At 43.1% G+C, this 22,048-nt stretch overlaps 1 protein-coding gene across 2 annotated transcripts in view; it reads left to right on the forward strand.

Annotated features, from left to right (window-relative positions):
* Positions 1-581: 581 nt before the first annotated feature.
* The window catches only part of SMG1 (SMG1 nonsense mediated mRNA decay associated PI3K related kinase), an 87,620-nt gene continuing 66,153 nt past the window's right edge, over positions 582-22,048 (forward strand). The window contains exons 1-8 of one of the 2 annotated variants that reach the window (XM_084818603.1): positions 582-957; positions 12,831-12,994; positions 14,728-14,883; positions 15,287-15,423; positions 17,769-17,827; positions 18,923-19,136; positions 21,048-21,173; positions 21,262-21,334. In XM_084818603.1, coding sequence (XP_084674729.1) covers positions 860-957; positions 12,831-12,994; positions 14,728-14,883; positions 15,287-15,423; positions 17,769-17,827; positions 18,923-19,136; positions 21,048-21,173; positions 21,262-21,334 — 1,027 coding nt within the window. In that variant the 5' untranslated portion in view covers positions 582-859. Of the gene's footprint in view, positions 958-1,469; positions 1,494-12,830; positions 12,995-14,727; positions 14,884-15,286; positions 15,424-17,768; positions 17,828-18,922; positions 19,137-21,047; positions 21,174-21,261; positions 21,335-22,048 lie in introns of those variants that run through there. The other variant, XM_084818604.1, reaches the window with a different exon arrangement.

Raw genomic sequence — 22,048 nt, forward strand, 5'->3', positions numbered from 1 at the left:
CACCAAAAATTAGGGGCAGGGCTGGGGGAGAAGGAAGTCAGGCTGCGTCCGTGAGGTGTTGGGAGCGAGCGTCTGGAGGCGGCACTCTGCACGTGCCCAGACAGCCACTCAGCTCGAGGTGCCGTCATTTTTGAGTTATTTACCAACCCTCCTTTGAGCAGCAGCTGCCCCCCCCCCGCCCCCTCGCCCTTTCCCGTTATGGCATTCTTCACCAGACACTAGAAGAAAAAAAAGGGGGCTGCGGGAGATGGAAGACAAGCCGGGTCCGTGAGGTGTTGGGAGCGAGCGAGCGTCTTGAGGCGGCACTCTGCACATGCCCAGAGAGCCGCCCAGCTCGAGGCGCCGCCATTTCTGAACAGCCAACCCACCCTCCTCTGAGCAGCAACTGCCCCTCCCTCCGGGAATTCCCCGAGGAGCCGAGCCCGGGGCCGAGGGGACGCCGGGCGACCGCCGCCTCTCCCTCGGCCGCGGCCGCCCCATGATGCTCTGCGGCAGGCGGCCCCCTCAAGCCCCTCCGGCCTGCCTTCCCGGCATGCCGCGCGCCGCGCCTCAGCCTGACCAGGATCAGCGCCGCCGTCGCCAGCAGGAGGAGCCGCAGCAGCAGCAGCAGGCGGGGCCGTCGCTGTCGTCGCCTCCTCGCCTTCCGCGTGAGACAGCAGGAGCAGCGTCCGCCGCCGCGCCTGAGGAGAAGCCCGCCGAGCTGCCGTAGCCGCTCGCCGGCCTCCCCCGACCATTATTTCCGCCGTTCTCGTCGCGACTGCTTCCGCCCCGCTGTCCCTCCCCTGCCTGGCCGCCGCCCTCAGCACCACCTCAGCCCCGCGCCGCTTCCCCGGCCGGCCATGCCGTCTCGGGCAAGGTAATGAGCCGCAGAGCCCCGGGGTCTCGGCTGAGCGGCGCGTCCTCCTCCGGCACCAGGCAGCACTATCACCCGCGGAGCTGGAATGACTGGCAACCCAGGTGGGAATGTGGCGGGCGCCGAGCGGGTGTACGTCGGCGGTGCGGCCTAGGGGTGGGCGGCGGGGGCGGGTCTCGCCTTGGCGCGGGGGAGGCGGCGACAAGGAAGGCCCTGAACGGAGAGGGCGAGGGGGAGAGCGCGCGGGCGGGGGGGGGGCGACCGCCCCTAAGGCTGCGGTGGATTCGTAATATGACAATAACGATAGCGATGCTGGTTACTCCTCATCTCGCCCCTCATGGCCCAGCAGGGCTTCCCCCGCCCTCCACGGCGGACCCGCCCGCCGCTGGGGCCTAGTGCCGAAGAGGCGCGCGGGGCTGGCCCTTCAAGCTCAGGGACGGGGGCCTGCGCAGAGGAGGCGGCGGCGGCATGAGGCAGGGCTCGGGGAAGCCCTTGCGAAGCCTCTCCCTCGCGGCCTATGGGGGAAAGGAGAGGCGGTGCCGCCGCTGTCGCCACCCTCCTCTTCGGCGCTTGCTGGTCTTTGAGGCCTAAAGAGAGAGAGGCAGAGAGCCTGAGTGCTTGTCCTGTGTTAGTGGATGAGGTGTGTGTGTGTGTGTGTGGGGTGGGGGTGGGGGGGTTATGACTATGTTGCCCTTCTTTTTTCCGCCCACTGTTCTTCTTTTTCTTTTCCGGCGCCCTTATTTTATTTCTTTATTTTTTTCAAACCCGCCCCCCCCCCCCCCAACACACACATAGGTGTGTGAGATTGGTTCCGGGTACGTGTGTGTGCGCGCAAGCTTGCTTTCACTCTCTCTTTCTCCGTGTGTGTGTGTGTGTGTGTGTGTATATATGTATAGTACAGGGCGGAGAAAATATACCCTGCGTGGTGGGTATTTGCTGATAGTTAGGCCCTCTACTTATGGCGATGGGGAAAAGTAGTGTGGGGTGAAGGTTTTTTTTTTTTAAAGTTATTTATTTATAGGAAACTGATATGGGGGGAAGAACTGTGTGAGAGAAATTGTAAGGGCTGAGGGGCTTCTGCTAGGACTGGGGTGGGAGACGTGTGGCCTAACTGATGATGTTGGATTGCAGCTCCCATCAGCCCCAGCCAGCATAGCTAATGGTGGGGGATGATGTGAGTTGCACTCCAACAACATCTGGAGGGCTGCATGTTTCCCGTCCCTGTTGTAGGTTGAACTAGGCTGGCCATCGAACCTTGATGTGATTCTACAAAAGTATATGTGTATGTTTGTATATAGCTGCTTATTAAAGATAATATTTCATGCATCTGATGAAGTAAACTAGTTCACAGAAGTTAGCAAAAGTTCGTCTTCTAAAGTGCCACAAGATTCTTTGTGTTTTGGTACAACAGACTAACATGACAGCATCTTTGGAAATACGAAATGTTGATATATGCAGGAGATGATCTTTGCACATATCCCAGTCCTCTTTTTTTTTTTTTGCAGTGCTCCTTCCTAAGATCATTAAGATCTCTTGGGATTCAAGGATCCATTTTTTTTTATTGCCTTGATCCACTGAGATAATTTCAAGGAATCTTGAATAGCAACTTTGTTGCATAGCTGGTATCTTGTTAATACTTTTCTAGACAGGAGGAAGTTTGGGTTGCTTATGGTGGTGTCAAGGATCACTGGGCCACAAATTTAGTGTCTAGTTCATATTTGCATGTTTAGTTGGCAGTTAATTGAAATGAAAGTGTTTGAAATCAAGGACTCTAAAATGTTATGGTTTTGGAATGTTTAATTTGATGCTAAGTTTTGCATAGAACGATCTAGTATTTCAAATCAGTAATGAAGAAATACAGCCTTAATAGTTGCTTGGTGTGATGTGTACTCTGACAACTTAGGTACTTTGTACAGATTTTTTTTTTACTTCAAACACATGGTGTCGTGGAAGTGCATATTGGTCTTCTGTGTTTGTATTAATGTTAAAGAAACGTGTGTAAATTTCATACACATGGATGGTTATAAATTGGGTCTGTTACTGTATCAATTCAACATTTTCAAGTATAACAAAGCAAAACCACCCCTACATTTTGGAAGTGTGTGTATGGGATAAATCAGTTTTGCTTTGTCAATAATGAAGGAGAGTCCCAGATATCTCCATAAAGGGTAAATAGCTTTTAAATGACGTAAGTTAAGATCGAACCGACTTGGGCATGGTAAGTGTGGGTTTTTTTTTTTAAATTACTATGAAGAGCAGACCCCTATGTCATACCAGAGTCTGTTTTGGAAAGTCCCTTTAGTTTCATAAATGGTTTAGCATGTGGCATACAGAATTGCTGTTCAAGAAACTCATGGAACTAGTTGCATGGTTTTTTGGATTTTGGTCCTTATCTCTCTCAAGTCTCACATTTTCCAGTAGCATTTATTTTGTGGTGTTCTAGTTAGAGTGTTGGGCTGGGACCAAGGAGACTTAGGTACAAATCCCCTCTCAGCCATGAAGCTCACTAGAAAAACATGGGCAAGTCACTATCTCCTGACCTATCCTACTTCACAGATTAGTTGTGAAGATAAAACGGGGGAGGGGGAACCATCTAAACAGTCTTGAGCTCCTTAGAAGAAAGGTTGTATATAAATGTTAAGAAGTATGTGGAGTTGGACACAGCATTTGGAATGAAACTTTTAGGATGAGGTGTACTGTAAATCAATAAAATGCTACAGATTGTTAAAGACGTTTGGGCGGGAATTGAAAAGCTTCTTTAGATGAGCATGTCCAAGGGCTTGAGCATGGCCCGTGGGATTTTTTACTTCAATGAGAAGACTGTCAAGCTACATCACACTGCTTTTTCAAGCCCTTCCATTTCAAAAGTAGTTTGCCAAGCAGTGTGCAACACAAGTCCAAAGCCTCCCTGAGCTTGTGGAACTAGTACACAGAACCTAACAATTGTTTTGTTATATATACCAGAAATGATTTGTGAAGTATTGTTCGTATGTCTTCACATTACTAACTTCATTTCAGTTTTAGGGTCTCTCTTTTCTGAAGGCAAAAAAATAAATACTTGTAGCTGTGTTATGCCTTTATACATGATAGAGGAAATTAACTCTGAATTCCTTTGATCAAATCAGCCCATGAAACACAAATCTCTAGGCTAAGGCATAACATTCTAATATAGTATATTTACAACACAATTATTGCACCCAGGTAAGTGCACAGAGGACTGCAGCTTTAAAGAATAGAATTTATTGGCGTTAAAGTGGTCTAAAATGCTGGGAATCTGTTACTGTATACAGTTCAAGGGTATGAATTTGCTCTTTAAACCAACATTATAACTGCTAAACCACAACAGGCAGGTGTATTACAAACTAAGGCAATAGCTGTGTTTAAGAGGATGCTGTTAATATCTTTTTGAGTAGCTGAAAGAGAGAAGAAGCTATTTTGCTTGTTCCTCTAAATTAATGAGAGGCTAAACTTACAGGCACTGTATCAATAAAATGCATTGTAAATGAAAATGCAGTTGAGAAATTCACTAATGTGACTGAAACTGAATGTTGTCAACAAGCCTGAAGTCATCAGTGGTTCAGAAACAACTTTATCCCTTCAGTTACATAAATGATATTGCTAAGAAACACACAGCTCCAATTTGAATGTATTACAAATACAGGCCTTTCCCAGCAACGGACACAATATAAACTGTTAGCCAATCCACGGTGTTCCATCCAAGCAAAGTACATAAAGTCTAGTCACCCAAACTTAAGTACATAGAAGGGAAGGGACATAGCTCAATGATAGAGCACCTGCTTTTATGGAGGAGATCCACAGCATCTCTAGGTAGGGGTGGGAAAGGTCTGACACCCTGGCCTGCCAGGAGACAATACTAAGCCAGATGGACCAATGGTCTGGCTTGGTAGAAGGCTCCTTCCTGTGTTCTGCTGAATATGTCAGGGCACAATCTTATGTGGATAGGTGGCCGCCTCCAAACTCAGGGGTGACCCTCTATCCAACACAGGGCAGATAGAGGGGAGCCTCTCCGCATTCTGCCTGCCCTGCATTCATGGCTAGACAGCTGATTTAGGCTGTTTAGCCATGAGACTTCAGAGCGGGGGGAGGCCGGACGACGTATAGGGAGTGTTGTACCACCATTTCTGTGCTTCCCGCCCCCAGGAATGCCCCCTTTTGCACCATTCCACGCTGCTTTTCTGAGTGCGGAGCCCATGGCGAACTGCACCTCTTAAAAGGGGGGCAGGGAGGTGCTGTTCTGGGAACTGACCTCCGAGCGTGGGCTCTGAGGTTGGTTCCCAGAACCAAACAATCCTATGGCCATCTAGCCACCGTCTAGCAGCCATAGGATTGCTCTCTCCAAGAATGTCCTGCTTGATACAGCTGATCTCTTTGTGTTGCTCAGCCTGAGTTTTGTCATTTTAAGAGAGGAGAAGGAGGTGCATCTCAAATTTGTGCCAGTTTTAACAAAGATGTTTTCCACGATAATGGTTGTACATTCCCCTGTTCCAACAAGATGCTTTCTCAGAGTTTTTCTTCCCAAGGGAATGTATAATGACTGCACTTGAAAAGACATTTGTCAAAACATATCACACATTTTATACTTTAATAAATTCTCCAGTCTCATATTCTATCCTTTAATAAATTTTCCATCCGGAACCAGTTTTCAGGTTCTATACTCTTTTTGGTAGTGCCTTCCTCTCTTTTTCATTTTAAGCAAGGAGGGCCTTCTGGGCTCATCTTGAACAAAAAAGATGGAAAAAATACTTCACTACAAGCATGCTCATGGATGGAATTAAAAAATTATCTTTCTGCACTTAAAATCTGGGACAAGAATCGGGTTAAATAAGGCTTAAGAACAGTCCCTTGAACTTCAGAGTGTCAAATATAGATTTTCACTGGGATGGGGAAACTAAGCAGTTTCTGGATCTGGATGATCTGTGGTTTTTTGAGATAAAGTAAGTTATGGTCTTACACAAAATTCAATTCAATTTAATTATCCACTTTTTGTCAGTTTTTATGAGTATTATGTTATGCATTCAGACCCAACATCAGAAGTTACAAGAATGTCAGGCTCCCCACTCCCCATCCACACCACTTCAAATCCTGGTTTACTGCAAACTGTAGTTTGCTGTTTGACCTGAATCAGCAAAGTATCGTTTGCCATACCTAGTTGAGGAAGGGCTGTTAACTGGGAGACTTGAACCAGTTCTTGTGACCCCCTCAGGGGGCTAACCTTCCTCTCTCCTTTGCTTTCTATACCTGTTCGGACGTTTCAGTTTTGTTCGGTTGTTCTTGTCTCCTTTCCTTGCTCTTTGAAATAAGACTTTGCTTGTTTCACTTGTAGTGTACAAGTTCCGTTAAACTTCTTTTAAACTGATAGGAAATGTGGTAGGTTGGGCTGGTGTTGAGCAACATAGTGCCAAGCTGGCAAAGGTGCTGCAAAATAGTAAAGTGTGGAGCTGAGAAATAAGAGGAGATTTTAATGAGTCTAAAAGGTTCCAATAAATGTTCAGAACTTATAGCTATGACAGTGAATTATCTTTTTTTTAATTCTGAAATTAAAGTTGATGTACGATGGGATCTATCTCTTATATGCATTTCCCATCAATTTATTCCTTGAGGAGAACTTCATAAAGCTTGCAGACCTCTTGTGGGCTCTTCTTGATTTGTCTGGTTTAGGATCTGGAATAAAAATAAACATGACCAACCAAAATAGCAAAATAGCAGTTTTTTATTTTTGATGTTTTACTCTTGAAGGCTTAAGACTACTCTATTTGGTTTAGGGTGGCTAATTGGAGTCGGTGGGCTTTTGCACACTAAGGGCACAATCCTATGCATGTTTAGACAGAACTCTGGTAGAAACTCTGGTTGATTCATGGAATGCAGAAATGACCCAGGTGGTTGAGACAATTGCACTTGAGCACCCTTTCTGAAGTAGAGCCTATACGGCATCATGGTATTCTCCAGAGCTGAGAGTGAGGAAGCAAAACAGGAGATGGCTTTAGTGCATATGGAGAAGAACTCCTAGTAAATGCAACCGAATACTGGTGTGTGCCTATGGTCATGTACATTCGGGGCAGTGAGGGCAGCAAAGAAACTCACTGCCTTTATTAAATCCTCTATGTGCCACCCAGTGGAGTTTTTCAGGGGTGTCTGGGGCTTATGATATGCTGGCCCTAGGAACACTGTGGATCCATTTGAGGCCTGTTGTAATACACTTGCTAGGTGCTTCTAAGATGAAATCTTAAGTATCTGCCAGGACTTAGACTCCAGTGTTACAGCAGGTGAATCAGGTGAGGTATCCAGAGCACAGCCTTATCCTGTTTTCTTGGATGAGTTTCAGTTGGTACAGCATGAGGATGTTGACAAGGTGCTTGGACAGGTTCGTGCAACCACTTCCGTATTGGATCGTCCCTCTTGGCTTATAAAAACTGGCAGGGAGGGAATGGCTGGCTGGACCGTGGAAATGATTAATGCCTCCTTGCAAGAGGGAATGGTCCTGGGCCACCCAAAAGAGGCGGGGGTGAGGCCGCTCCTGAAGAAACCCTCCCTGGTCCTGGAAAATCTCAATAACTTTATGTCGGTGGTAAATGCTCCTTTCCTGGGCAAGGTCCTTGAGCGGGTGGTTGCCAACCAGCTCCAGATGCTCTTGGATGTGACCAGTTAGGTAGTTCCATTTCAGTTGTGATTCAGGCAAGGTCTTGGCATGGAAACAGTCTTGGTTGCCCTGTATGATGACCTATGTCTGGAGAGAGACTGGGTGAGTGTAACCTTGTTGATTCTCTTTGATCTCTTGGCAGCTTTCAGTACCATCAACCATGGTATCCTTCTGGGATGATTGTCTGAGTTGGGAGTGGATGGCACTGGATTCTCTATGCAATGGTCTGCTCTTGAAGATGGTTCAGAAGCTGTGGCTTGTGGAAAATGCGGTGGCTAGATTGATAACAGGGCCATGAAGGTCCAAACATATAACACTGATTCTGGCCTGCTTGCACTGGCTGCCTCTGTTTCCAAGCCTGATTCAAAGTGTTGGTTTTGACTTATAAAGCTCTACATAGTTCGGGACTACAATACCTGATGGAGCACCTCTCCCAGTGTGAACCTACCCATTCACTTCGCTCATTGTCTAAGGTCCTCCTCCAGGTGCTTCCTCCGAGGAAGGCTGGGAAGGTGGCAACAAGGGAGAGGACCTTCTCTGTGGCACCCCACCTCCCCATTATGGAATGAACTCCCCAATGAGGCCCACCTGGCACCAACATTGTTATCTTGTTGTTGCATTTGGCAAGATATGACCGGTTTTTAATCAGGTCATGGAATATTGTTTGGATATGCATGTCTGCTGTCTGTTTATGTTTGTTGCTAAACTTTTTTTATTGTGCACAATATTGTATTTTAAGGCTTTTAATCTTTGTAAACAGCCTAGAGAGCTTTGACTATTGGGTGGTATAGAAATGTAATAAATGAAATGGAAAAAGAATCCTACAACTCCTAGCACAAATGCTAGGAGCTGTAGCACTTTTTCTGTCTAAAGATGCATAGGATTGTGCCCTTAACTGTATAAGGTTGGGCTGTTAGTAATATAGTTTGAGAGCCTTCCTGAGAACCTGTGTTACTAAGGTAAGAATAGTTTTCTATATTCAAACTTCTCTCTGCAGAGTCATGTGATTTATATAACTGTTGTGTGTTGTAGTTGAAAAACTGCTTGACAATCCTGTGCATGTTTGGTTCCTGCCCATTTGTATTTGTATTGGTCACAGTATTAAGGCAGCAATCCTATACCCACTTTCCTGGGAGTAAGCCTCATTGAACTCCATGGGACTTCTGAGTAGATATTATAGTATTGCGCTGACTGGGTTTTTGTATAACATCAAATGCAGCCTTCCCCAATCAGGTGCCCTCTAGAAGTGTTGGACTATAACTCCCATCATCCAGCACATTGCTCTTACAGTAACATATATTTAATAAAATTAAGAAGCTGCTTCAGTTTGTGTTTGTCAGTTATTAAATATTTAATCAGTGTTGGACTTCTGTAGTCATTTGGCAGGTATCTTTTTATTTTTAAGATTAACCTTGGCAATAGGATCTTGAGAGAGCTGCTATACTAAACGAGGACTTAAAACCCTAATCCACTGGACCATGATACTTCTTATCAGAACACTTTTTCTAAGTGGATGGAAGTGGGTGGGCATATGGGGAATTGAGGAACCCTTAATGTAAGGAACTCTGGGCAGCTCTGTAAGTTAGCCATTTCAGGCACTGAAAGCCTTTCTGTGTAGGGGGCAAATGTATAAGCCTCATGTTTGGTCACGTGCATTTCTTTCAATGTTTTTAACACGGTAGAATGGATTTCTACCATTTTCCACACTTGATCTACATTCAGGTTTTTTTTAAAGGCCTTTCCCAAATGGAAATGCATCTCATGTCGCTGTGTGACATTTGGAGAGGTCCTCTCTGGTGTAGGTGTGTGATCGCTCTCATAATAAATATTACTATTATAAACAGCCTATTATTATTTCCTCATTCTTTTTTCATTGGCATAATTTAAGGAATGATGCGATCATTTGAATTGAAATAGCATTAATAAATTATCTAGAGAATTGTGTGTCACCCTAAGCATTTTTTCAGAAACCAGGATACAGTGAATGTTTGGCCATGTAGTTTCTTATAAGCAACCCCCCCCCCCCCAAGTGGAAGGAAATACTAAATATTAATACTGAAACAAAAGTGCCAGCATGACCTTAAAATAGCATATGAGAATGACTGTTAATTCTGCATGCAGTTTTTCAGATCCCTGGGGATTGCTTCATCCAAAGTGCAGAGCTACTAACAAAGCATGTCCCCTTTAAACAACCAGAAAAACCAGTGATGCCAGTTCGTCTGTGGTTTGTGTGTATTTGTGTATATTCGTGCTGACATCCGTGTAGATACAAGGCAATATTTAAACTAGAACTGCCTCTTTCTTGGAAAACGGCCATTTTTTTTAGTGCTTCCTGATAATCTACTTTGTGGATTTGTTGGATCTTGCTCACATGCTGGGTGCAATCAGTAGAAAGATTGGCATGTTTAAACACCCTTGAAATAATGGGACTCAATGCATCTATTTCTTGTGTTACGCCTGACATGAGGGTTGCTGTTCTGAGACTGCTTTTCTAATTCCTTTGTACGTTGGGCCCATGAAGAGATTGAAGAGGAAGGTGATGCCAGGATAAACACTTGGGAGCATTGATTTAGGACTTGAGACATAGCTTAGAGATGTTCTTTAGGTGGGGTTTCCAATTCTGTTTAATTGGGACAACTGTCCATCAACGTGCTGTTTTGTGGATGCTCTTGTGGATTTTTGTCCCCTACATTTCAGCGTCTCTTAGGGTACTTAACTTTTGTGGTGTGCGTATTGGGCGTATCACCATAACAATGCTTGGGATTCCTATGGCTGCTCCCAACTTCAAATGATATTGTTAGTGTGGGAGAGGGTAGTAGAAATACTACAAGGTGCTTTAGTTATTGTATTGAGAGAGTGCTTACTTCTTACTATGAAGTAAGAACTTAAAAGGTTTTCAGTCCAGCTGCATAATATCTTTGACAGCCATTCAGGGGTGGAAAAATCCTAGGTGCTCAGTCATCTTGGCACCTAGGAATTGCAAAAATATATTTAGCCTGGCTCTCAACAGCTAAGTCTTCAGATTAATCTGGGGGTGCATCTGTCATCTTTCAATCATGGGTATGTCATATGATCACCTGTCCCGTGTAGTATAACTTTTGTGGCTTGGGGCATTCTGGGGCACAGCTGGAATCATCTACAATTGGGGAAAAAAACCCTGGCTCCTAGGAATTGAAAACATTTCCCTAGTTCTATTCGGGGTTACCATCCAGTGATTCAAAGTTTTGTTTTGTGAACTGCAGAGAGAGCATCAGCGGTATAGAAGGTATAGAAATATAATAAACAGATGCCCTTTTTTGCATCAGACTCTTTTGACATAATGCTAAAACCACAGAGGAAGGTACTTGTTACTGGGAACTTTTTCTGTTATATAATGTTACAGATGGAAAAGTAGGCAATCTTGCCTTAAGCTCATGCTACCTCTTCACAAAGAAGTCTTTGAGAGGCAGGCACTATGACATGTGGCTAGCCCAAGCTTACCTTATTGTAGAATTTCATTTTAAAGATGTGCAAAAACAGCAATCCAATCAGCCAAAGACTTTGGCTGGCTATTTCAAATCAATATGTGAACTTCAGCCTTTCTTACCAGCTTCTGCATGAATACCAACCTCTCTTCTCTATTCCAATTTTCCCTTCAGTTCTTTTATTTTATACAATTTGGGTTCACCATTCCACCATCCTCCTTTTCTGGCCACCAATTTCTACTTTCTGAGACTTCTACCGAGTTTATCCTTTGCTTAGACTCTTCTGCCTGCCCTTCACCCCTACAGTCTGGATTGCTTGGACAAAACCAGGCAGAGAGACTTATGATGAGGGGAGCTTACTTAATTGGAAAAAGCAAAACTTAGGAAGAAATAATTTAGCTAATGGCTGTTAAGAGTCCCTTCAGACTGCCCAGACATTTTGATGGGTAGGCAACTGAACTAATCGCTGCCGTGACAGAATTGCTTATTGTTTATTTACCCACGTAAGTGTGTTGCTGTACCATATAAGCCAGGGGTGGGCAACCTTTTTTTCTGTTGAAAAAAGATTACCCCGTTCCCTTACTCTAGCTGCCACTCTCTTATATCTCTCGCGCTGCCAACCCCTTTTTTCCTGTCACCCTCTCTTTTCTATATTATAGACGAGATCACTGAATGCAAGTAACACCCCCCCCCCCGCCTCTGATTTGTCTAGTGGCATTATTTGTATACCTAAGAAAATAATCCAAATCACTTGGTTTTATCTCCCCCCCCCGCCCCGGCTTTATTTTAATTGTCTAGCTTGAACCCAAAGTGTTTAAAAACCTTTAAATAGAATTGTATTGCACAAATTTCATTATGGCATATGTGTGATTTCAAAAATTTTATATTAAACCATATTCTAACCCAAAACCAAATGATGTGTTTAGAAATAAAGTTTGCATCAATTCAGTTTTTAAATAGTATTTTTAAAAATGGTCCTCTTACTAACTGTAGAGTTATTTGGAGGTTTTTGGGTTAAAGATGTCCACTTCCTATAGATGAGCTATTTCTTGCTAGTAGACAGAGTTTTAATACTGCAATCACTAAGCAGCGCAATTCTATGCATGTTTAGACAGAAAAAAGTCCTACAACTCCAGAATTGTAGGACTTTTTTCTGTCTAAACATGCATAAAATTGCACCTTAAGACTAGTGCTCATACGTCTCAGGCATTTCTCATTGGCGTGGTTTGGATATAACAAACAATCGTTTATCTTTACATGCACAAGCCTCTGGCTGTTGAGGCTGAGAGGAGGAGTTTGGAAAATTTTGTTTCTGGTTTTAATTAACCACAGTATTGCGTTTCATCCGAACCCTAAACTGTGGTTACTACTGACTTGTGGTTTGTTGAATCAAGGTACCTCTCTAAACTATGAAACACGTTAAATTTCTTTCAACTAACCATAGTTAAGACTAACCGTAGTTGGGTTTCAGACATAAAGCTTAATTTCAGATAATCTAAAACCAAAGCAAAAGCTTCTAAGCTCCTCCTCCCGGCTGAGCAGGAAGGATGGGTGGGGGGAAAGCATGCAAGCCCAAGGCTCGTTGTGGCTTGTCCGTAACAATGAACTGTGGTTCATTGTTTTGAATTAGGCCATTATAAGAGTATCCAGTATTTATCAGTTTGTTAAGCCACAGTGAGGATTCATATGTTCCACCAGTTAATACTGTTCTGCCCTTCCAACCTTTCCTGTCTGGAAACTGGAGATATGGAATTAGTAAAGGCCAACACTGACTTCTTGAGTGGAGCACATAAAATCTTTCTTTCTTTCTTTCTTTCTTTCTTTCTTTCTTTCTTTCTTTCTTTCTTTCTTGCAGAACTGACAATTCATCAGCTGACCAAGATAATTTAAAATACTCTTCATCCAGAGACCGAAGTAGTTCTTCCTCCTATGGATTACAATCCTCAAATTCAGCTGTGGTGTCTCGACATAGACATGATGATATCAGAGTCCCCACTGACATACAGAATGAAGAAAAAGGTACATAGTTGACCTTCATATGTAAAAAGGGAATGCTGGTTGTGGAAAATAAATGGGTTATAGTCCAGCTGCTGTGGTGATCCCCCTGCATGAGAGATAATGCAGACTGATAGATTTTAATGGATCAACTTCTGTTGGAATGACTATGTAAACGTTTGTTGATTTTTGCCTGATGAAGGTAATCAAGCCAAGACTGTGTTATACTTATTGATCAAAGTGACTCTTTTGAATGAAATCAAGGTAATTGGAATGCCCTAATGTAGTTATAGTTGGACATCTAGTAAATGTGGAAAACCTTGCTAGACTTGAGCACCTTTCCCAAGTTTTTCCTATTCTCTACAAGGGCTTTTTTGTGGGAAGCCATAATATTTCTACCTTCTGTGTAGAAGAGATGATCAGCCAGGTGTGGTGATGCATATTTGTGACAGCGAGAGTTGTCCCTACTTGTTGCCAGGCAGTGGTCCAGACTCTAGGTGTTCTCATTCTCTTGCCAATAGAAGGCAGACTTTAGAAGACAGGCTGGCCCTGAGCTAGTGTAGGATGATTGCATTTATATAGTGCTTTCAGTGTGTTCCAACAGCTTAACATTCATTATTTTGATAATCTATAACTGCTTTCTAAGAGAGGTCAGTAATATCTCCTTATTTTAGATGGGAGTCGGAGAGAGTTATTAAATGGCCTTGAGCAAGCTGCTAAATTCTTGTCTGGGATGAGATGTGACTTCTGGACTCAAAGTTTACTCTGACACTACTCTAAACCAGCTCTCTGAGTGTCAGAAGCACCAGCTGTTTCTCCACAGGACCATACTTCTCTGTTGCTAATGGAAAGAAAGCCAACTTTGTCTAGTCTGCTGCCCTGCCTATGTGGACACTTTCATTAAGCCTAAAGAAGATATCTAGAAGAGAGAAGAGGTGGCTCTGGACCCCCTGAGTTAAGCTTATGCTTTCACTCAGCCTAGGGGCTATTTTGAGTCCATCTTGCAGCTGTGTCTCACTACATTCCTCTTTGTCCCCGTCAGGTATCTTAAGTGGTTACAGAGATTGTATAAGCAGCAGCTATGGGGTTGGCCTTTTGAGGTCATTTTCCTAGGATCTAGGGAACCCCATACATTATCCCAGGGCTTTGGTTCTCTGTAGCGATAGGTAGATACTCCAAGTGTACCCTGTGGAAGGGTGACTGCCTTCTGAGTCTCACAGCATAACTTTCTCTCTGCTAATGATATGCTATCTCAGCAGAAGCCACAACTTTTTGGTTTTATTACATGTTCGGTAGGTCTGAATATCAAGCCCTGTGGCACTGGATTGTCCTACCATTGGTTCATCAGAAACTCATAGACCAGGGTTGGACAGAAGGTTGATTAGGATCTGCTGGTAGACCCCTGGGTGACATTTAGTAGATTGTAACAGTAACAACAACATAATGGCACACTCCTTCCCCTGCCCCCCCCCCCCCCGCCACTGTAAATTGTACTGCTGAAATGAAGAAAGGAAGGGGAGGGGGAGAATCAGGACTAGGTTTTTGCTTGGAAGGACTGAGAATTCTGGTACTCAAAAATAAATTCCTGGGCTCCAAATTCTGTAATTCAGTGTGTATATCCTTTGCACCTGGTGGAAATTGGGGGTCAAGTAAAAATGAAGTAGATCCAATAAGTCTGAAGTCTGCCCACCCTTGCCATAGACACAACATATTGCTCCCAAGAAAAACTGAACATGAGTTCAATACCTTTTCTCTAGGTGGCTACAGTGTCAATGGAGGATCTGGGGAAAATACTTATGGTCGGAAGTCGTTGGGGCAAGAGCTGAGAGTTAACAATGTGACCAACCCTGATTTTACCAATGTTCAGCATGGGAATCGTGCTTTAGTCACAAAAGACATGAGGAAAACACAGGGTAAGAATTGTGTTAGCCTGAAGAAAAATGGAAATTCTGCTCTGGTAGCAATGACTTTCCTATTATAGTAGCATCAAAAGGTGTCTGCCAAAATTAGAGCTCTATTAAGCAGTTGAAAATGTGAAATCTCTAGCATTAGGTATAATTACACTTTAGTTTGTTATAAATTGGGTATACTAAAAGTATTGTAATAAGAGGCTTTTCGGTGGTAAGATTGGCCCTTGGTCAATTGTCACATTGTCGCAAAGCTACTGAAAGTTTGTATCCACTAGTTTTGAGGAAAAGATAAATACGTTAGGTGTAATTTGCTTCTTGGTAAGGGATTACTTTATTTCACTGTTACGTGTATTTAAACTTGGTATTTGGGTAGAAGCATGTGCATGTGTAATATCTCACTTTCTAGAGCGATCATTGTCTTACTCTGATGAGTCTCGACTGTCAAATCTTCTTCGGAGGATTACTCGGGAAGATGACAGAGACCGAAGACTGGCTACTGTAAAGCAACTGAAAGAATTCATTCAGCAACCAGAGAACAAACTGGTTAAGTATCATGTGTCTGTCTTCTTTTAGCAACATATCAATACAGTGTTCCTCATATGGTGAGGTAGATCTCCCTTGGGAGGGGTGTGAGACACCCTGCCATTGTTGGCGGGGTTGGGGGGAAGAGAATGAAGGTTTGCCATCTTCCTCATCAATGGCTGAGCACTTGCAGGATTGCTTAGCACAAAATCTACCCGGCCCTGGCTTGCCTCACTGACTGCTTAGAATATGAATTAGGGAGCCAGCCCTCTTCCACCAGTTGTCTCCAGAGACATTGACGTTTGGAGAACACTCCAAGTACTTACCTCCCTTTCACCTTTCCGCTGATGATGATAATGATCAGAACCGTGTCCCTTTATGCACATTCCATTGGTAAGAGGAAAGAAGGGACTATTGCTTGGGCGTCTTCCTTCATCCTGGTGTGGCTGATCTTTTGCAACCGTTGGGAGGCGGGGAGGAGAAGGGAAGATCAGCTGCATCACACATGAAGGAAAGAGTCCTGTCCGAGATTCCTTCTTCCCTCTGGGAATAAACAGCTTTGCTGAAAAGAAGCTGCATCATCTGGTGGGGGATGGGGGTAGGAAGGAACGCTTCTCTGTTGAAGTTGGGAAAAGGCCATGGCCATGACCTGCACCTGGTAACTGGAGAGAGGGGAACTGGACATAATAGGCTCAGAAAGAGCTGTTCACCCAGCAGTGATCCAGCAGAGACTGATGGCTTTTTATACCTGCACAGATTGTCAGCTCCTCCTCTTCCTGGTCCTCTGCTGGTTTATTGCTTGCAAGCTGGGTCTTTACCTTACTCCTGAGTAGGCCCCTGGCAAGAGAGTCTTCTGTTATTAGACTCCTCTGACAACTCACTGCCACCTTTGCTCTGGAAACCTGGGGATGAGGGAGGAGAGTTGTGGATTGAAGCAGGGCTCAGGGGATAGGGTTGAAGGGTTTATTTGGGGGTCTGGTGAGGTATCCTTACGCTGCCTTTGGTTTACTGCAGGTCTTCTGTGGGAGCAAAGTCTTTTGAACTCCTTCTGGAGAAGTCTCTGGGGTTTGGGATGGATGGGAAACCTGGGCTGGGCCAGATTTCAAGTGCTCTGCAGCTTTCTCTGTCAATTGCAAGGGTTGTTGAAGGGAATTATCTTTATCTTTCAGGATTCCCAATAGTCAGAGGGAGGGTAACTTTCATGTAGTTGCTCATTAAGGCTAATTAGTCTTAATGTGAACATCGCCATGGGTGCCTTCAGGCAGGGAGGCTACTCTATAAATCCAATAAAATAAATGTTAATCTTTGAACCAGCTATAAAGCTGTCCTCTTGAAGTTACTGATGTATTTCAGTGATGGTTAACTTCTTTAGCCTGGAGGGCTGGATCTTCTCTAGCCAGACTCTTATTTTGCACACACCCCAATTACATTAGCTAGGGAGGGTCTGCACCCTCTGTCCCCACCTCAGTTGAAGAACCCTTCTAGTTCTAAACAATAGGATGTCCCAAAGGCTTCAGTAAAAATGCACAGAGCACCTATGGGCACACATTTAATCTTGGGCGTTCTGCCATTTTGCATGGGGTGCCTGTTGAGTCAGAAGCAGTACCTCATGTGATGCTTTACAATATATGAGGTGTTACTTCTGATCTAGCAGGCACTCCATGTATTATAAGAGAAGGAAAAGCAAGACAGACTCTGCCGTCAGTCTTAGAACTAAAAAGACAAGTTGGGAAAAGGCAACAAGGGAAGGGGAGTTGAGGAAAAAGCTAGAGGACGGAAATCAGTTGTTCAAGGCCAGAATACAACAGTGAGCTATAAGCAGGCATTTATAACTACTTTGGGCCAGGCTGATCTTCCCTCACTGGTGTTCTTGCTTAAATAGCAATTGATGGCTCATCTTTCCTTGGCCAATAGATGGGACCAAAGTGTTCTTTCCCCTTACCTCTGCAGTCTATAAAAAGATGTTATGGATAAGTTCAGATAGATTCGCTTTAAATTAAGAAAAAGTGGGCAGTGTTCGCATCCACTGTTAACAGTGTTATAGCTGTGCAAAAGGGGCATGTTGTCACTACATGCTTCCCATCAAAGCCTTCATGGCTTAATATATCTGATGAACATTAGTACTATTGTATTCCAAAAACTTGTTGTGGAAAGATCATAGTGCAGCATGTATATAAGACTGCAACAAATAACCAAGAATAGTATATAAACTGTCCCTAGCACATTATTGTAAAGCCAGTAAGGGTTTCTTTTGTGTGGGAAAATAGAATGGCAAGCAGTGGTGGTAACCTTTTTAATGACAAGGCTGTCTGAACTTAAATTGCAGTAGTAATTATTCTAAAAGCTGCATATGTTGACTATTACAGGTGCTTGTTAAACAACTGGATAATATCTTGACCGCCATACATGATGTGCTTAATGAAAGGTAAGTTGGTATAAGAGAGGCTTTCCTGACATTGGGGCTGTTTGCATGTAACAACAACCCATTGGTTTAAAAATTGCACAAGCAGGCATGCTGGCTGCAGCATGTCTGCCTCTTCCACGTTAGTACACAACCTACAATTGGCTCCTCCATAAGGTGTGGAGCATGATGTCCAAACCTAGTGCGTTTGACTTGAATTTGGGTGCTTTGTTGCATGTTTTCTCTGAGGTCAAGCCTCAGTGAAAGCTTTGAGGAGTCAAGTAACGCTGAGCATGTTTAACTGCTCTTGGCCCCCAGTCATTGTGAGTTGGGTTCAGAGTGATCTAACAAGTGTGGGTTCCAGATATCTATCTACAATATAAGGCAGGCTGTTTAACCCAAAGTGATGAGTATGCTCCCTCCTGCGTGCTCGTTGTTTCTGCTTTCAATTAACAACCCAGGAATGCCCCATTCCTGGGTTGTTTTGTGATGTGTGAAACCAAAACTGGGTTGTTTATGGGCTAAACAACCCAGAGTTAACCCAACAATTGCTTATGGTTTGTTGAGTTATCTCTGAGTTGTTTAACCCAGAGTTTCCGGTTCACATGTCATGAGACAACCCAGGAACGGGGCATTCCTAGGTTGTTAATTAAGAACAGGAATCTTGAGTTCACAGCTCGAGCGCTTCACTCATTGCTGCTGCGGCATGCAAACTGAGTCATTGTATTGATCTGAGTGTGTGTGGGTGTGTGCACCTGCAAATCATGTGTGAGAGTGTTTTTGTGCTTGTAGATGGAGGGGACAACACAGGACAGATGGGGAAGGAGAGTTTTCATCCCTTTTGCATATACCTTCAACTTACCTACCCTGCAGGTTTTCGCTATGGATCCATGGAAGGCACATCTTAGAGGGCTTCTGTGGGTTTGGTGGAAAGTGAAGGCAGATGGATGGAACCCACTGCAAATTGTGTGTTTCTACTTATTTCTTAATGTCCTTAATGGAAAGTGATTACCAGATCGTATCAATTTATTTAAGCCTTTATTGTCACCATTGGATAAAGGTCTACTTTCCATGACTAAATGTCCTTAACACTTTTTTTCCCCCTTCCCATAAATGCAGCAGCAAATTGCTTCAAGAACTGAGACAGGAGGGAGCTTGCTGTCTTGGCCTTCTTTGTGCTTCTTTGAGCTACGAAGCGGAGAAGATCTTTAAATGGATTTTTAGCAAATTTAGTTCATCCACCAAAGATGAAGTTAAACTTCTTTATTTGTGTGCAACTTACAAAGCATTGGAGACTGTGGGAGAGAAGAAAGCCTTTTCATCTGTAATGCAAGTAAGAATAACAGTTAAACTAGAGTATTTTGGCTTTCAGTTATTGAATTATGTTTTAAAATTAAGCTGAAATGTAAGCAGCCTAGGATATTACTGCATTAAAACTGCTTTTTAAATATTAAGCGTAATCTAGAGAGTTTCTGAAGTACAGTTTAGTGTCCCTGGAACGTGTTGTAATAGTCCCCTAGAATTCAAATGGGATTTCTGGATCAGTTAGCCTCTAAAATAACACTGTTAGAACCCAGACACAGAATTTTAAACTGGTTGTGCAAGGTTCCAAATCTATTGAGATTGTATTCTGATATATCAGAATGCTGTCTCAATAGGTTTGAGAAGTTCATAGGTTTGAGCTGTGTGTGTGTGTGTTACCTGTGTGTAACTTTTGGAATGTTGAGTACTTGAGTGTTTGCACTGGAATACCTCTGCTTGCAAAGACTTATAGCATTGTGGTAGGTGGTAGCATGGCCATTAATACACACCCTCCTAAACACTTATTTAGTGTTTAGCAGCTCTTCAAATAAGGTTGTAAATGAGCAGTTTGGGTTAAATGTTCAGCCAGTAATCATTTTCAGAACTAAAATTACTATGACCACACCATTATGTAGTGGTATTTTATCACCATTACGTGGTGGTAAAAATGTTGGTATCTTAAATCAGAGTCTTTAACGCACATGGTGTCCATATTCTCTATTTAACTATGAATTAAAATCATTATAATTTTGATACAACGTGGGTTGGACCTTTGTGAAGAGCAAGGAATTCTTCCTCAAGACAGTTTGGAGAATTGGTAACACTATCCTGGTGTGTAGAAATGGACACTTAAAGTATATATGCACTAAACGATTCTTAGTATACACTCTTAAGACAAGGAACAATCTTAAAGTGAGTGCATGCCCCCTGTTAGTCAAACTTTATGTAAAATTTACACATTCAAATCTACTAGCAACTGTTAACTGTCTTTCCCCATAAGCTTGAAGTCAAAGTGGGAAGCAATTACTAAAAGTAGGCAAATAAAGTTTTGAATGGGCATACTTCTCCCTGAATCAGTGTTTTCTTTTGTTAGTATACAGATGAACAAGAGTCAGAGTGTGTGAGCAAGGTGGTAGGAAAAGCAACATGATAGACAGGAAAGCTTCAACAGTGAAGGCTGAAAACTGGTGTGGGCAAGTGATGATAATAATGGGGCAAGTCAGTTATATAAAGGGAGCGGAAAGGTCAGGCGGAACCACCGCCTGTGTTCTTTCAGCAGAATGTACCCGTATGAGCACCTTGAATGGTATATTGGTGACGCCCAGTTTCTGGAATGAGACACCCCCCCCCCCCCAGTATTGAGGAGGCGCCAACTATATCATGCTTTAGGCACCAATTAAAGACCCATTTCTTTACCCAGGCCTTCCCTGAGTGAATGTGCTCCCCAGTTTGTCTGTAATTATGGGTGTTTTAATTGATTTTAATTTTTTTTTAATGTTTTGTATAAGTGTTTTAGCAATTTTTATGTATTTTAATTGTATTTTAATGTATATTATGTATTTTGTGAACCACTTAGAGATATTTTTAAATATAGTCACTGTTCTAGAAATCTATTAATTAATTAGATAAATATGTTAGAAGCTGTGTCCATCTTGTCAGCCCCTTCAGGCTTCAGAAGACTTTCCCACTCATGTAAAGCATGTTCCTAACAAGTTCTTTGTTGAGAACCAAAGCAGTTTTAGTTTGGAGCAGCCCTCTATTTCTCAGTAGGCTTTTCTAGATGACTGGTTAACAATACATGATTTATTTAAGTAGCTATTAATGCACCTCGATAAATAGCTTTTTGAATAATTGTAAATATTTTTTGTTCAGCTTGGGGGGTTTTGAATGCTTTTTGTTCAGTATGGGTATTGGGACATGCGTGCTTTTTGTTTTCTTAAAGCTCGTCATGACTAGCCTGCAGTCTATCCTAGAGAACGTGGATACGCCGGAATTGCTGTGTAAATGTGTCAAGTGCATCCTTCTCGTGTCCCGGTGTTACCCTCACATTTTCAGCACTAATTTTAGAGTAAGTGCTTTTGCCTGTCTTGTCTTTAGATCAGTATAGACACATCATGTGTTACAGGTGGATTAATTTTTTTGTATTGCTTTCCAAGGACACAGTTGACATATTAGTTGGGTGGCATATTGATCATACTCAGAAACCTTCTCTGACACAGCAAGTGTCAGGTAAGTCTGAAAAAAATAAAATAACTTCATGTGATGGCCGTATACATGTTCTGGTCTGTCCTCTGGATGATGGAGAGATATATCTAATGTGTACTTCACTTTGCTTGTCATGTGATGAAGGAATGCTCACAAAAGTCCTGGGCTGTAGGATGAGTAAGGAATGGCTGCCTATCTTAAAATGCAATGCTTTTATCAGAATCCTGCCTGATACATTTTTTAAAGTTTCCATGGCAAAAACAGAAATGATGAGCTGGTTTTCCCAGGAACATATTAATCTAAAGCTGTTTTTCTACCTAATTTGTATACAAGGACTGATAACGAAAAGGTTTCGTAATGGATTGGAAAAAATGCTAAATAAGATGTCCTTTTACACAGTCCCTCTTCTTGCATCTTATATACTAATAGCAATCTCAGTTTTCCAAGTGCTGGCCCTTATGTAGCTAAAATGGCACCATCCACACACAAGCGGCTTGTGGGCGAATCCCAAGATTTGCAGCAATTAAAAAAAAAAAAATCTGCCGGAAAACGTCCTGGTCAGCAGAAGAGCCCCTTAAAACAGTCCAGTGAGGATTAAGAGTGTTCAGTGGCCACAGAATACTGACTGTTGGGAGGGGGAAAACTGGGTGGGGATGTGGGGTATGGAACCCTGAACAGGGTATATATACAATATAACTTTTAGTTGCAGGTCCCACTTGTTGTGTGTTAGAAATCATC

The sequence above is a fragment of the Heloderma suspectum genome, chromosome 12 (assembly GCF_057233095.1).
Source record: "Heloderma suspectum isolate Gila_16-S chromosome 12, 16-S_ref, whole genome shotgun sequence".
Classification (NCBI taxonomy): domain Eukaryota; kingdom Metazoa; phylum Chordata; class Lepidosauria; order Squamata; family Helodermatidae; genus Heloderma; species Heloderma suspectum.